We start from the raw sequence: 17,129 nt of genomic DNA, 5'->3' as shown, positions 1-17,129 counted from the left end.
AGAGTTTGGCTTCAGGGGATGAAAACTTCGAACCACATGCTACCCCTACTTTACGGAAACGACTTTTTGATTAAAGATTCTGCATCCGATTAACTATTCATCATGTTTACCGGTGGGGCCGCACCAATATTGACTGTTAACTAGACGAACTGGTTAGTTTGATTTGGTGCTTGTGACGCTTGTCACAAGATCAGGATCCAGGACTGGTTCAACGTTGCAAAGGTTGATTCCAAATATGGAGTAGCGGATAACTGGTTTGTTTGCAAAACGCAAAACTCGACCTTCAGGACCTGCCAACGCTAAAAGCCCTGACATTTGCTGTCGTAACGGCAGCCAAACCTTAAAGTTCGTTCCCGGAGGTGTTCTTTGAAGGCAAGCTTTCGAGTTCAAAATGGCCGGGATAACCAAACGGGATGAACATAATATGATAAACTGCAGTTTCGGGTAGACAGCGGTTTCAACTTCATAATTCAGTTCTACGCGTCATCGTCAACGGGGAGCGGGATTTATGAGTACCACAGTAGGATCGTAAAATTAGCCACCGATTAATTCGGGTTTGAGGGTTTTGCTGAGGTCTTGCCAAGCAAGTAGGTGTTAAGATATAAACAGGTCTTTCTTTACCTCGACATTTCTTCAACCTTCTGCCGTTAGACGTTTTGATTCTGGGGACGTTGGAAGGAAGGAGATGGAACGCCGGAAGAGTAAAAACATTTTACGGCCTGTTTTATATTTATTAACAACCCTAAACAGAACACAGATTCGAGGCTTCGTCATGGCAGCCTAACATCGGAGTTCGATGGGCTTAAAATCGCTGCACGGTTGAGGTTTTCCGTGCGACAATCTCCTACTAAATCAAACCATTCCACAGTCCGCCTGTTCAAGAGGAGGATGTAGATTGGAGGAGCATGCTTTTGACGCTTATCCTTTTGACTTACCTTCGTACGGTTGGTCGGGATTCCTGTGATTTTCTTGCTGCTTTTTCGAAAGATGCTACCGATAAGATATCGGGCTTTAAAGGTAAAAAAATCTCCACCACAGAGATATGCTTTGATTTGAAAAACACTTTTAAGTTTTATTACCGTTCACCGTTTTGTTTATCCTGTCGTTTTGGACAGTAAAGTACGCACACACAGACCCAGAATACACACACTCACTTGTTTTTTTTTTTTTTGATTAGCTGAGAATTTACTGAAAAAAATAAATAAATAATTAAAGTTTCACATATTGTTCAATAAAGAGATGAAAGTCTTCATTTAAAGCGCTTCATATCGATTCAGAAGTCCTTCCGAGAATCTTCCCTCCACCACATGGCACACTAATCCGCCTTAAAATCTCCATAACGCGCGTCGACGCCTACTTAAATGCGTTTTAGATTTCATAGTTATTACGTTGCTCTTGCTGTTGCCGTTCACTGTCGGTTGTGTGTGTTTTTTTTTTGCTTTCGTTGTTTATGGATAGAAATGCATCCCCGATCATCGGTCCCGTAGCGTTTGCCCAACGTTATCTCTTGTGCGCCTGACGGACGCGCTGTGGTTACACTGCGTCACACTGCGAACAGAACCCAAACTGATTAACCGGACTTTCTTCTCCTAATCGTCGCAGTCTTCTACAGCATTCCGTTTTAACAGTTATTTCTCTAGTCCGTTCTGGTCCCGTTCCGATTTCTTATTGCCGTTTATGGACCTCTTTGGCGAGCGACGCTTGTTGGAGGAATGGCAGAACCAGTCCAACAGTTCCAGATGGTTGTACCGACACAAATTCATCCCGAAGTCTCTTATCGGATGGGGTGCATCGGGAGGAAACCGTTAGTCCGAATGGGGACATTTACAGTTGACACGGATATACACACACGGACACAATTATTATGCCACTTCCAGTACTCGTTTGCCTAGATACGCAATCTACACAATTTTCTCTATTGGCATTAATACATCCAATTAATGGAAGCCACATCATGTCAAAGGGAGACTGTAGAGTGAGAGGAGTTTTCCCATTTTCTTTACGTTTAACCACGCTGCTGTGGGATCAACGGTTAAGAAACTCTGGTCTCCGGAAAGACACGATGGAAGGGTAAACTCCGCACACAGCTCCAGCGGGAACTCGGCTGGGGCTTTGCAACCAGCTCTCAATTGAGTTTTTTAACCCCGAGAAGAGACGCATGGCACGCAACTGTTCGCTGATCAGCGCGGTCCATCCACAGCGGTCAATGGCACTGGGAAACGCGATGCATTCACACTGCTGGAAATTATCCAGCCTGCTTGCTTCTTGTTTGTTCGAAACTTGTTTTGTGCTTCGTTTGATAACATACCCAGGAAACTATTCGCATAGGCTTAGCTATCGAAATCAATTTAGCTCAACGTGTGAGAACATGGAGTCTCAGCAACCATGTTGTATGATATTTTTCCTCATCAACCCCGGGTTCGTTGTTATGCTATTTCATAGCCTTCTTTGTTATGTGTCCGTTTCTTCGTTAGCTATGCTTTGATGGCACATTTCATTTTATTTACACACAACTGCGACACATAAACATACACGCACACACTGGCACGCAGCACATCTGGATAGCACAACGGTCACACATACAGCATCTTCACACACCACCACCCAGCACAGAACGTTGGCAAGATGGCTCTCGGCAAAAGAAACTACAGATCACCGTAAGATTGGTTTCTGCAACCATGACCACCCCTCTTTGTGGTCGGTCCTTCATGAACACTGCATTTAAAGACCCTTTTTTTCGGGTGTTCACCTTCCGTTCCGTTGCTTCACCGACCGTTCCGAGCGCAAAACGCACACGACAACACACACCCTTTGCAAATGTTATGCTATGCGTTGTGAATTTTATGCGTCTTTAACCAAACGAACGAATTTCAATCATTCTGTTTCTTCTTTTGTTTCACAACACACTCACACACGCACCAGTGCCACCAAGTACCACACACCAAAGGAAGATGCTGGAGCATAAATCTGTCACTTGCGGGTGCGTTGTACAGCGAAATTCACTTTAATGGCGCAGGGAAGATGGATTCTGTTCGAGTTTTTGTTTGAAAGAAAAGGCACAATGCTAGGTAGCAGGAAAAGGGTGTATCCACCCGTACAAGGGTAGTATGGTTGGAAAGGAAACGAAGGGGAGGGTGACGGAGAATTAATATTCTTACAGCAGCCAGAAGGCAAAACCCTCCAACGCAGCGATACACAAATCGAACCAACGGACAGGACGAAAACTCACTTACTGAGTCCAATCGAAATGGCTCATCGCTGTCGCTTTGGCTGGCGTTGATTTTTACTCGTGCTCTCTCGCCATCGCTTGGGGTGGGTTTCGATGGTTGTGGGAGAAATCTGGCCTCTCTCGGTGTGTCGGTGGACTATGTAATGTATATGTTCAAATGTTGGAATGGTATAGGTATAGAAAATTATAAAAAAGATTAGTAGATTGATAAGACAAATACATTATTATAATAATTAAGCGAAAAAGTACATACTTAATTTGAGAATTTATTAAATTGATAGTTAACAAACATTTTTGACAAACAAAACATAAAACAACAAGAAATACATGAATCTATGAACAGATAAATTAAAAAACAAAGGCGACCAAAGCAACAAAAAATGACAAAAACAAAACACAAACAATAGTTCACTAATACTTTCCGTTCATTAAATTCGAGCATTTTACTAAGCAATTGGTTTACACAAGCTCGCAACAAGCAGCAATAGATTAAAGCACAAAACATAAAAGATTATCGTTGAACAAAAAAGGAACAAAAAAGCTGAATAAAAACTTTCAAGACATGAAAAAAAGGTAAAAATATTAGTATGTACAATGATTGTAAAATACAGAAAAAATCCTAAATTTATAAAACAACCTAAAAATAATTCACATGTCACAATCATCCTGTGTAAAATTTTAACTAAGCGAAAACAATATTAATTTAATTTCAAAACCTACGTCAAGTCAGAAATATTTATGTAGTTAAAAAGTCACTTCAGTAAAAGAGACGAAAAGTACTGAAAAATGTTGGAAAAAGAAAAATTGAAAAATTAAACTAAATGGAGTAGCAGTAATAACCGAGCTTGCCTTGGAAGAGGAGAAAATGCCTTGAGAAATTTATAGAAAATCAGCTCAAGAAGAGCTAAGAATACGGCACCGACTCTTAGTACTAAAACAAAAACAAAACCTTAGTAAAGTAGCAGTAACCACATAAAAAGAAAGTGCTTGATACAAAATACACATTATACTACCCATAGTGCGTTGGAGGAATTGGCAAACAAAAGAGCATGAGAGCATAAAGAAAGCAGAACGAAACACGCGGTGAACAAGTGAGAGTGAGAAGCATCGAGTGAGAGCAAGATGCTGCTTTATCTCTCGCCAGCATCCCTCTGGTGAGATTCTTCACGGCGCATCCATGCTGATGGCATCCTCCAGCAGGCACCAGAAAAAGAAATGCTCTCCCATGTTGCGTGCTCTGGCTGGCTGGCCGGGCCGGGCCTGGAAAGGTGTACAGCGTCGAAAGCATAATTGACACCCCGACCGGTTCGTTCGATGCTCCCGCCACCACCATCACCACCACCAACACACGACACAAAACTTGCCAAGGTGTAGGCGGTTTCTGTCGTATCGCCCCCGTAGGAAAAATTCGCTCACCGTAAGTGTGTGTCTGCAGTGCTCGGAGGCTTGCTTGTACACATACAGCGCTTATGTTGCCGTTTGTTGCTGGCAGCATTAAATATTTAGCGATTCGGTCGCTTCGCTAACCTCCAGCAACCAGAGCTAGTGGATGTTAGGGGGTTAAGGGATGAGGAGGGGACGGGAGGAGGAGTTGTTGTCTGATGTTTGTAGCGCTTGTACCACTGGTGACCCGACCGTGCGAAGGTTATGTCCGTGCGTTCGCGTTTGTTTTCTACTTCCCTCTGTGGACAAATCGGAAGAAATTATACGTCGTCCACCATTGCTGGAGGGTCTTGTCTTGTCTGATTGTTCAGTTTTATTCTCTCGTTTGGTTTTTTGTTTCACACCACTGTTTAAGGTCGGGTTGAAGTTACATTTGTTTAACACATGTTTGACGAAACATGCTTTAGGAAGTAGCCATTGAAACTATTTTTCTTCAAAGTGTTGAACTTTTTTGTTGATTAGAATTGTGTTCGATGGGAAATAAATTAGCTTGAAGTTTATATACAAGATGGAGTGCTTGTAATTTATACTTCAGTTAACTATTTCTAACTTCAAACATCCAATGAATGTGACGCTTCTGTTTTGCATGCTCCCACAACAACAAAAAATCTCCCAACAAGCCTCCAAATAAATCGTTCCCTTTCACCAACTCGCACGATTCCTCGACGAATCGTTCAAACTAAAAGAACAACTAAACAAAACAACAGCAACAGCAGAAGAAAAAAACGTCAAACGTTCTACATCCAATACGATAGGGTGGCCATGTGGGACCGTTTGTCTTAAAGCGCTGCACAGTGTGTAGGAAGCGATCAGTCCCAAAATAGAAATAAATCCGATTTTCTTATCTTGTGGCAGATGCGTGGCGACGGGTAATGCGTTGGCAGGCCGGCAGAATGGAACCTACAGAAGACAGACACACACAAAAAACCCAATTTCTCCTATCTACCACTACCGCTAGTGCTACGAGTTCGGGAATGGGACCTCGAAATTCAAACTCCTTCGTACGATCGTACGGGCGCGGGTAAATCGGGCAAATAAATCAGCAAAAGTGCGTTCGATTGATGCCAAGCGGGGCAAGGGGGACTAGGATGTACGAAAAGATTCGCAAAAAGAGCCTCGATGGTGGCAGGTTGTTTATTTGCATTTTAAAGTATGCTCAGTGTGTGGCTGAAGTAAGGAAAATGTAAGTAATTGCAGACAGAGTTAAACCGCTTGCAGACTTTTTTATGGAACCATATGGAAAGATTTCGTTTAGTGAAGTTAGGGAGTAGCTGCTGCGCAATATTTTTACATAAAGATCATAGAAGATATTAGTATAAAATTTAGACAAACAATCTAAAATAATTTTCTGTGATTATTGGCACAAAATCTTTGCCAGATCCGCCCATACTGTCTTCCTTTACTTGAGAACCTTCTAATAAGCATTTCGGTTGAAGGCATGAACTGGTACTTTTAAAACTTTTTAAACAATCGTTTATTCATCCATCCAAAATTTTAATAGAATTTCAGTCTACTTCATATCAATACAGCTCCTAATTCCTGAAATTATACCATCAGTACAGCAAAATGTCCAGTAATATTCTGTGCCATTGTTGCATAAGAGCTATTCCATTCGGTAGTGAATATTAAACCAGTACAGCTAGTTTCAATGGTTTAAAATTTCAAAAACAAGTATCCATGCCTACAGAAATTTCGTACAATCTGCAACCTTACTCTGGCGAGCATGTTCCAACATTTGCATCTTCTTAGAATAGAAAGGCCCAGGTTGAATTTTTGAACTTAAATTTACACTTCATCATCAACATCGGGCTAAACTACGAGCTGAAAAGGACGAGGGCTCTTCACCAAACCAGAATGTCGAACAAACGTAGCACCGTTTGATGCTTACACCATGGCCGAGAGTGCATTAAGCCGAGCACCGCACTTGGAAACACATAATCGACACTGGAACCAACCGAATTGGTACCGTATTCCCATAGGCCCCATAAGCTTCACCCGTACGGTCAAAAGGGAAGCAAAATGTAGCCCAAGCGCAAAAATCTCAACTCGAACAATCATCAGCACTTGGTGGCTTTCATAGTTTTGCTCGGCGGTGCTGGTGCCGGAAACGAGCAGCTGCTGAAAATGAACCGCCCACAGAACCACGACCGAGTGTCGTCCACCAATGGGCTAGGTTAACAAGCAGCTGCAGCAACTACGTACGTCCCGGACCTGGACGATAAATGATCTGAGGAAAGCTTTTGTAGAAGAAAGTTTTACACATTGTTGCGAAAACCGTAGAAAGTGCGCCGTCTTGAATGAATTCTTCGCATTCGAAATTCAAAGCCCCGAAAACCGAGGGCACCATCATCACCATCATCATCATTCCCGACACGGAGCCAAATGCGCTCGACACTTTCCTGTCGTTGCGTTTCCTGGTAGCTTTCCAAACGCAAAGAAAATTATGCTCGCACACTTACCCGAACCGACCCGAGCCTTATGCAAGCTCCTTACATTATCCTTTCAAGGTACGGTGGCTCAGTGCCCGCCACCAAGCAGGACTACATCGGGACGCTCGTATTTGCAGCTGGAAAGTGATGCCGAGACTGAGGCTTTTCCACGACGCAGTGTAGATCGCTGTAGATCGCTTTCGAGCGTGACGCCAATGTTGCCGGCGAAGTGGAAACAAATTACTGTAACATTAATACCTAAAGAATGTGCCGAGCGTATGTGCGGTCACACATTTGGTGCGAGCTTGTTGCCTACTCTAACCTCGCTACCATGTTGCTCGGGTCGGGGATGCCATGTACGGGATAAATTTGAGATGATTATTTAGCAATTAAAAGCGTCCACATAGTTACTATAAAGTATAGCCTTGTTATGAGATGCTACGGCAGGGAGTTTAGGCTTCTAGGTACGGGTTTTCCCTTTGCAAGTCATTTAGATTCGTGGTTGTAGGTCAATAAAGAAGTACAGTTTAGAGCTAATGTTATGTATGATAGCGAGGGAGGTTGTACTTAATGGGCATATTGAAGTATAAAATATTATTATCCTTTCTTATGTCAGTTTCTTATGTCTCTTTTAACATTTTATGATGTTTAAGAGGCTCGTATCGCGTTTAGCCTATCATGTAACTCCTATTAATTATAATCAAACATCAAAACTTGAAGAGAACTGTGATAAATAAATAAATATAAATCAATAAAAATAAATACACACTTTATTAATGTAGATATTAATAAAGATAAATAGAAAATAAAAACAAAAAATATTCAATTCGTATCGACTAAGTTTTAAATAAGAGCAAAGATTTATAGAATAAACATGAATCGTTTCGTCAAGACAAGTCAAGGCCAGACGAGGAACCGAAGAATAAATTACCTACGTAAATCAAATACATAATAACACCAACTAGTGGAGAGGTAGATAGACCGATAGATAGATAGATATTTACTTAAATTTATGCTTTTTAACATTTTTAAAATTCTTATTGATAGTGGGATTTAACCTCAACACAATAATTATTAATCTAATTTATCGTTGAGATTTTTGATACATTTAATATAAAATCATAAAATTTTCCATAGGGAAAAATTGACCAAAATATCTTTGGAGACCAGCTAGTGAAATACTTCTTCCGATCTGCAAATTATACTCGCTAAAAATATTTTTATCGCCATACTTTTAATCCTTAAAGCTTTCAACTTAAATTATCACACAGTCAAGCACACTAACGTAAGGTATCCATAACAAGGCTCAAGGATTGTGGCACATTTGACTACCGAACCGTGCCTAGGATGTACAAAAATTGAGCCACGAATCTTTCCCACCGTTGCTAAAATCTTCAGCCCACTTATGCTACGAAAACCAACCAAGCCAACAAAGCCGCTGATACGATTACGATGTTTTGAATAACACCGAATGAAAACGATCCGGTACGTTCGGTAAAGCGGATTATACAGTAGAACATTAAAACTAGCACATTTACGGTTGCGATGTGTTTGCTTAGAAACGCTTAATTAAGTGTAACCTTTCAGTTTTTTTCCTCTGATGGAGTGAGAATTGAGCGAGATGGAGTGAGTTTCGCTTTTGTGCGTTTAAGGAATCTGGAGGACAATCAAACTTATCAGGCGCAAGCAGCAACAGCTTCGAGGTTTTCGTCAGGCTGTCAATCCTGGAAAATGGCATCAATGCCATCATTTCATCTCAATTTGGGGCCCTATGAAGCTTCCTCTGTCCGTGTGGACAGTCAGGCCATCAATGAATCCTTCTGGTGGTTCTTTTTGTTGGCCTACCAGGTCACGCCAGGCCAGATTTATTTCGAACACCTTTTTTTTTTTTTTTTTTTATTCATCAGGGACGGCCAGGCCGTATTGCTTACAATAAACTTAAAATTAGTATACTCCTTTCCTCTTTGCTGGGAGACATTTCCTTCTCCGAGCTGTGAAAGGGCACCATATCCCGGGTGTGCTCGGTTGTTCCATTGCGTAAGTTCCGTCATCCAAAGCCAAAGTCGTGTTCCTAGCGAGGGTCTTATCGTGTGAGGGTAACTTATCCCGGGGTATGTCAGGCGTTTCCATGCTCGTGGTCCAGATCGAACACCTTTTGAAGTATCAAAAATTAATCTAAAGTAGAACAAAATTTCAGTTAACATATGCTGTAATTCATTTGACCTCAATTCAAAACACTCAACAGTCGCACAGCTGTTTCGATCGATCAAAAACCTACAGGTCCTACCAGTGCATCTGTTCCTATTCATCACTCGCTAATGAGATTCCGAAGGGATACCACAATTTAATTAAAATGATGCACAAATTAGTTCCCATGAAAAGCATCCACAACAACCAAGGCTTACGATACAGTTTACATATTGACATCCAGCAAATACGATGCAACACATGTCCTCGTCCAAACTCGGGTTTTAATCACGACCATTTACTGGTTCCTATGTACAATACAATGTAATGATTAATATCAATTAGAATGAGGGGTTTTTGTGTAATTTTCCCCGCTTGGTCATACTACAATTTAAAAAATAGAGCAGCGTTTGTTCTTTTCTGAAGACTTTGTAGCTTTTTGTTTTTCTTTGTGTGTGGATATTTTGTCTAAAAGTTTTTATCAACTCTACATTTGTTGGGTACAAATATACAACCTACCTGCTTCAAGAGTTCCTGCCAAAAAGCTTTTGTAAAACGCACCTCAACCGAAAGCTCCCCTTTCCAAACTCTGGTGAATTGTTCGCGTTTTCATTCCGACCATCGTCAGCATAAAAGCAAGCGCCCCGTCCGAAGATTAATGCCTCAGCATCCTACAGCGCACACCGAGCAGGACTTTACTTCCATCCCCACACACACACACACACACGCACCTCCTCTCGCCGAGCCCTGATTGCTTTCCGATCGGGCAGTGCACGGTTCCCTGTCCCGCCGTTCGACATTCAATTACATTGTCCGCATTGTCTGTGCGATGAAAGTTTCGCCTGCCGGTCACTGCAAATGCCACGGTGTGCAACTGCACTGCACTGCCAAACTCCGGAAGGCCTGCCAATAAATTCTCGAATATAATCACCGAAAACTGTTCGGCCTCGGTCAACGGGGGAAGAACGGTAGCAGCAAAATGGGTGATAAATGGTAAAGCTTGCCCTAAATGATGGGTTGGCGCGGGAAGATGTGTTGTACGGGGGACCAGCTGTGGCTGAAGCAAATGAACCGAGCATTCCGATCGCTGTCCGGAATGGCCGGCCTGGAGTGAGTGGAGGAGAATACTATTCGTTCACAGGAAATACCACACAGAGCGGGAGAGACCGCGATATAAAAGCCGCAGTAGTATTTAGGATTTGCAGTGCTTTGCGAAAGATTACTCTTTTGTAACCATTCCATTGTTTCGCTGGAAAGGATTGAAAGAGTTTTATTCTTCTTGGGATTGTGTTGTGAGAAATATTTACGTTTTAAAAGCTTTGATTAAAATAGTTACCTGAGGTTGAAGTGATCGCATTATTCTATTTTGAAAATTTGCTTTATGTGTCCGCTAAAGTGCTTAATTCATCAGCAAATTTTGTCTTTTCAACCACAGCAACCAAACCATCCAATCGGCTTAAAGTCCTTAAAAGTTTGGATCGATTTATCGAACCGAAGATGTTAGGGCTATCATTATCGGAAAATAGCAGCAAATTTGTTAAAGCTTCTTCTTGGCTTAACTAACTCTAAGGTCAAGCAAACTACGACTACGAGCAAACTAAGTCAAGGAAGTCAGAAATGGCAAGCAACCACTTGATGTTATGGAAGCCGAAGAAGAAGATCTAATTCGTCAAGGATGTCCTTATCGATCAATTTAGTAGTATCTGGCGCTGCTTTTCTGGATATCAATCGTTCCTCAGTGATGAGTCGGATGAGACAATAAGAAATTCTAATTATTGTCAAATAACAATTCACCCTAAATATAACACTGATCCCAACATTATCCCAACAGCTTCTTATTGCACTTTCAACACATCTCGCATTCAATCAAGCCGCTCCCCAAAACAACTGGATATAGTAATCCTTTTTATGGTCGATAATATAACTCGCATCGCATCGTAAATTAATAACTTTTCTCGCAACGAGAAATCCTTTTCCTTTTCACATAGGAGTTCATTTTCTCGATTGCTTTCCAAAATTTTTGTCTAACACAAAGGACGTGTGTATGGACAGTTGAGGTGGCTTTTTTCAAGCAAGTAACTACCTATCGATGATACGAAATCGATCGCCAAATAGCAAGCACCGGACAGAAAGGATCGCTCAATAGAGCAAGGCAGCTAGAGGGATGAAAAGGGAAGCATTTCCCATAAAAAAGGAAACTACTTTGGCCTTAATTAAAAACTTTCTTGGCAGCGGCCACTCGGCACACGCTTACCTTTACCCGGAATGGTCGCTTCCGGAAACGGTCGCACCCTCAAACACGGCGGACAGGAAGGCACCCAAAACCGGTGCCAAAAACCGTTGGTGTGTGTGTGCTTGTATGTTTCGATCGAGTCTCGTTTGCCGTCTAAATGGCGGCACTGGATGTAAAATTGGCAAAACTATGCATAAACTTATCTATCTGTTTTATTAACGATGGCAGTTTTATGCCCTGCAGGATAGCTTGCATCTGCGAATGTCCGCAAAATGCCCTTAAACCTGGCTGTAGCTGGTTCTGGAGCACCGTTTATCGGACCGTGTGGTACGCGAACCGGGCTAACTTTGGACATTGTGTCTCTTGCTTTCTTAAACATTTCGTTGCCGCCGGGTGGTTGTGCCAAGCCAGTCTCAGTACCACAAGCGGACGGTGTCTGGATTATGCCGCTCCTATACATGTGTACGCCAACAATCTGTCCGACGTCTTTGGGACGCAATCGGGAAAACTCGTGGGATGGTTTGTAACGGAAAGCACACACACAAACAGAGAGACAGCCATCTGCAATGGCTGCGGGGCTAGAGCAAAACGCAGTACCAGCAGCAGGTAATTTATGCAAAGCAAGATACTCGACGAAAACCCGTGCGAATTTACGATTCTCTCGGTCAAATGTACCGTGACCGTTTGGATCGAGCCGTCCTTCCATTCCCGGTTTGCTCGGACAAGTTAGCAGACTTTAACTTTTCTTTGAAGACGCGCTCCAAGTCCAAGTTAAACTTGCGTGAGTCTTCTGCTCGTGAGTCGTTGTCTTCTGCATAGTGGTAAGTAGTAAGACTGTAGGAAACAACGAACAATTAAATTCTCATTCAAAGCAAAAGAGAAGAGCATAAACATAGTAAATAAAGTTAATGGCAGTTTAGCTTGGACTGCTGCAGCGGACTGGAGCAGTTCGCAAGAGTATTTATGTAATAAGTAAAATGAATGGTTTAAGCGTAGTACTTCTACTTTGAAGTTATTCTTAATACACATGGCAAGGGATTCACAACAAACAAACAATTATCAAGAAGCTTTACAGACTTGAATTTGAGCGTTTGACTTGCTTTGTACATTTATTTAGTTCTTCAAGTGTTTCTTGAACGTGATAGAACACGGCCAAGGCTGGGATCACTAGGGTAACAAAGAGTTGGATTGATGGCGTTACTGTGTCCGGAGTAAAGGCTTGAATACGTCAGCTCCAACCCTGATAGCTTAGTCGATAATGTCACAGGACACAAACTTTGAGCTCTCCTGATTCTTCGAACCATAAGTTAAAAGTTTATGTCTAGGTTTCCTAACCTTCCATAAATTTAGAATTCATTCACACTACTTTAACTACTCTATTCATGCCAGCGGCGGGAATCCTGGATCTTGACTATCAGCTTGAAATTGATGTAGAATTTGTAGTAAATCGAATTACTCGATGCATGAGCAATGCAACCAGATGTAAAGATTTTACACGCTTCGTATAAGCTCTCTGGAGAAGCCCTTTGCCTTTGACAGGTAATTGCTGCTTTGCTACCACTATCAAGCTGATTGGGTTTCGTAACTAAAGACAGCTTATCAAGAGCAATGCTGCCTGCACTCGACCAACGCATTCGGACTGTAAATAGGATATGAGGGTTCAATTTATCCATGCTTATCGTGATGATAGAGAAACGATTCTCAGCATGTAAATTGGATGGTGTCCAAGGGAACACATGTCCTGTTTTGTTTTGAAAGTAGATTAATATTTCTTGTGGAAATTATTTCAACCGATGCAACCGGTTCAATTGGACTATCGAAGCGATTCTCGGACTTTACCAATCCCCAGAGGTCCAGAATGGGTCAGTTCAAGACAGCCCTACAATAGAAGCTTAATTTGTAGAGCATTATTAAAAATTGATGTTTGCTTTAAAAGCCATCCTAAAGCTCTGGTCTTAAATTTAAACATTGCCATCACATTCATCAAAAGCTCTCGTCCATTGTCCCTCCTCGTAACCAATAGGAAGAGCGAAACAAATGAACACCATCTGTAAAAATTAAAGAGCACATTAATTCTCCACCACCGGAACACCGGAAAATTATTAATCTTTTCCACCCTGCTGGGAAAGTTTGGCTCGCTTCCAAATGAATTGTTTCCATCCTTCTCCTGCTGCTGCTGCTGATTGCTTTATTTTCATTTGTCGCTGCTTATCAATTTGGAGAAATTTTGTGCTGAGCATGATTAAAAAAAAAAGGACTTGTGCATTTATAGTTCATCAGGGGGTTTTTCTTTTGTTTTAAGCAATAATTTTCATTTGCTGGTTGGTTGACGGTAAGAGAAAATGTTTGCACCACATCTTCTCACCACATCACATCTTTTCGGCGTGTGTGTTTTTGTCCGAAAATTCGCACGCAGGTGATTATTATCTCACCCAAACACATCTCGTTAATGCTCTCGTTTGCCCCTGTGTATGTGCTGTTGATCGTGCATTGAGCTTACGTGAATTTTAATAAAATTTAATCTGAATTTCATAACCGTCAATAAAGATCAATCAGCTGAATCCAGCGGGATCAGGCCACTCGGGAGTCTCTCCACCGATTGGGAGCAGTGACCCCTTTTTTCTCGTCATTTTCTTTCTCCATGTTTTGAATGCTTCCATTTTTTTTTGCATGTACTCACAATTGCCTTTCAGCAAGCATCAACTCGAAACGGGCAATGAAAATTAAACAACAATCTGAGAGGAAAAATTAAATCAAAATCCACTAGTGTATCGCAAAATGCTAGAAAAACAAACAAAAAAAAAAAAACACTCACTCACACACTCGTGAAACTCTAGCACCAATCGAGCATAATTGCGTATTGCGATTCATTATTCACGCTTATCGCACGGCACGAAAAGGGATTATGTTGCGTGAGGGAGGAAGAAAATGGCCATGGTACAGGCGACACGATTATACACAGCAATACACAAATTGCAATGCAAACACTCTGTTGCAATTGAATGTTGAGTGATGGGTGAAAATAAAATGCAAACACACCTCCCCACACACGCACAATAACTAAATAAAATCAAATCTGTCCATGCAGATTGCTTTCGAGTTTGTGCAGCGTGTGCGATTTGCTAGCGCCTGCCACTGATAAAATGTCACCGGATTTGCTTGCCGTGGCGGATCAATCTAATGTGTGCCGTGTGCCAATATTTGCATCTATTAAGCACTCATTTGCGTATCACATTTACATTTGTTTCTGGGCAAGAGTTTATATAGATTTGTTTTAATATTGTTTTCAAAGGTGTATCACTCGACGGACACTTTGCTGGGAGTTTGTGTGCACACGAAATGGGGTTAGAAAAGTTTCGATAACAAATTGAAATCAATTCATTGCTAAATGAGTGTTCATCTTTTGTTTGCCTTGCCGGATTTGTTAGCGAATCGGATTTTGCCATGGAGCGCCGGGTGTCTAATAAAGTTGGATGTATGGCTGAAATTAAAGCAAAACCGTTCAATGCAAAATCATGATTCGTTGGGAAATGGCATATTGGTAAACAAATGAACAAAACCGGAGCGGGTCGGATTGTACGCCCAATACCAACGAGTTCGGGTGGTGCAGCCAAGCATATGCGAGTTCGACTCGTTGGTTCGGGTCGATCCGTAGGTCCGGATCGATCGGAACTCGTTACACCCATCGGTACAAAATCGACTCCGGGTCGATCTGCAAAAAGAGTCATAATAAGAGCCAGATAATAAGCATGCGAGCTTTGTAACTGTTTAAGAGCTGCTTAAGAAGACATTGGGCTATCAGCTACGTGCTATCAGCAAGTCTAGTAAGGCATTCTATGGAAGGCTTGGCCTAGTAGATCATTAAGCCAAGAATAAAAGGAAGCACGAAATGAAAGTAAAATAACACAAATAATTCAAATAATTCCGCATTTGAACAAAAACAAACTAAAAATACAATACTAGCCAATTTAATCCAAGAAAGTTGTTTAAACGCTATTTAATAGTAGTACCAAGAACCTTATTGACTGTAACTGTCCAATTCCAAAAGCAATTGGATGCGTATACAATTTCATTACTTATTTACTGTTTGTAACACACACTTCCAAATAATTAGTGAATTTTCGTAAGCGTATTACTTAACATTTTCCTAGAAAAAATCTACTTTTCTTAGGAAACTTAATTTCTTCAAAACAATTTCAAACGGGAGAAGCTTTCGGTTCGGCATTCAGCTGAAAACTTCACTTTAAAGACACGCTTTTCACACGCCCTTCCACACCCTCGAGACAGATAGACCGCGCATGTGTGTGCGTGTGCCCGCGCTTTGCGAAAGATCATTTCCACAACTTTAACTGTTTGCTCGCTTTTTTTGTTGCTTTATGCTGCCACTTTGTTGGCACAGCTTTTCAATCTAACCGAAAAGAACGCCGTCGGAATCACACATTAAATCCAGGCACAGGGAAAATTGAGATATACTGCCAGTGCTGACGGACACGCTTCAGACAATCCGTACATCAAGACCTGCACACATTATAACTTCGCTCTGGCCCAACATTTTCCCTCCGATGGATGTACTGTGCGTACAGTTGTGCTAGCCACGCCAAATTTGCGTGATAACTTAACAATTTTTCCAGCGTGTGAGTGTGTGTGGGAAGTTTGGACAAAAGCCACCTGGCTAGGGCAGGGGCTAGCGATGGAAACAAAAAGCCTTCAACGAGCTTTCAGTCTCGTGCGCTCTGTAAATAAATTTGAAATTTACCATCTTATGGTAAGTGAGGCTGGCGCTTTTGTACCGTGCTCTGCCCGCACGTACATGCAGAGAGCGGAAAAGCTTGCCACCGCGCTATAAATCCTACTCCTACACGTGCACCCTGCGGAGAGAAAAACGAAAACCACAAAAAAATGCACACCAAAAATGGAAGGAAAAGTGATTGGAAATGATGAGCACGAAAAAGAGACCCTCCCATTTCAGTCCGGACCCCAGAAACGGCAAACACCAACTGAACCTCGCATTTTGTGCAAATAAAAAAAGAAAAAAAGAATGAACCGGGAAAAGGATAAAGAAATGTCCAGCGTGTGTGTGTGTGTGTGTGTGTGGTGCAATGGTGAAATTAACACACATTCGAATCGTGGTCAATTTTTGCGATTACGTTTGACGATTTTTCCGAAGCGTTGGATGAACAGTGACATTAAAAAAAAACCCCTCCCGTAGTCGTATTGTGCAATTGAAGTGCAGTGAGTGCATGGGTTAAAAGTAAACCAAACCGGCTGTTACGGCTGTACGGTTGTTAAATCGGTTGATGATGCTCCCCTTGCTCGCTGATCGGTTTTCCCTCTTTTGCAAGCGACCCGTGCATAATCCGCACGATGCAATCGACGCAAGCTTTTCCCATCCCTCATTGTTCACAGTGTTGTACCGTCAAGGTTTTGTTTGTTCTCGGTGAAATTGAATTAAAAACATAGAAATTAATGTTAAAATTAATTTACAAAAAAAAAAAGGGATTTTACTATGGCGGATCAATACAGTAATTGGTTTCACTTTAACACTTTGATGGTATCCTTAAGCAGGTAATTGAAACGGATTTAACTGATGCAATTGAACTGGTTTTCT

The 17,129-nt window shown here is 41.7% G+C and overlaps 2 protein-coding genes across 2 annotated transcripts in view; both read left to right on the top strand.

Moving 5' to 3' along the window:
• The window catches only part of LOC126561112 (gamma-soluble NSF attachment protein), a 487,575-nt gene extending 476,724 nt beyond the window's left edge, over positions 1-10,851 (top strand). The window contains exon 6 of the mRNA XM_050217058.1: positions 10,724-10,851. Within this exon, the coding sequence (XP_050073015.1) occupies positions 10,724-10,851 (128 nt within the window). The remainder of the gene's footprint in view (positions 1-10,723) is intronic.
• Positions 1-17,129, top strand: part of LOC126563457 (uncharacterized) — a 420,587-nt gene that overhangs the window by 375,665 nt on the left and 27,793 nt on the right. The window lies entirely within an intron of this gene.

Source organism: Anopheles maculipalpis, chromosome 3RL, assembly GCF_943734695.1.
Source record: "Anopheles maculipalpis chromosome 3RL, idAnoMacuDA_375_x, whole genome shotgun sequence".
Classification (NCBI taxonomy): domain Eukaryota; kingdom Metazoa; phylum Arthropoda; class Insecta; order Diptera; family Culicidae; genus Anopheles; species Anopheles maculipalpis.
Note: the sequence above shows the minus strand (reverse complement) of the source record. Positions and strands in the feature narration are given on the sequence as shown.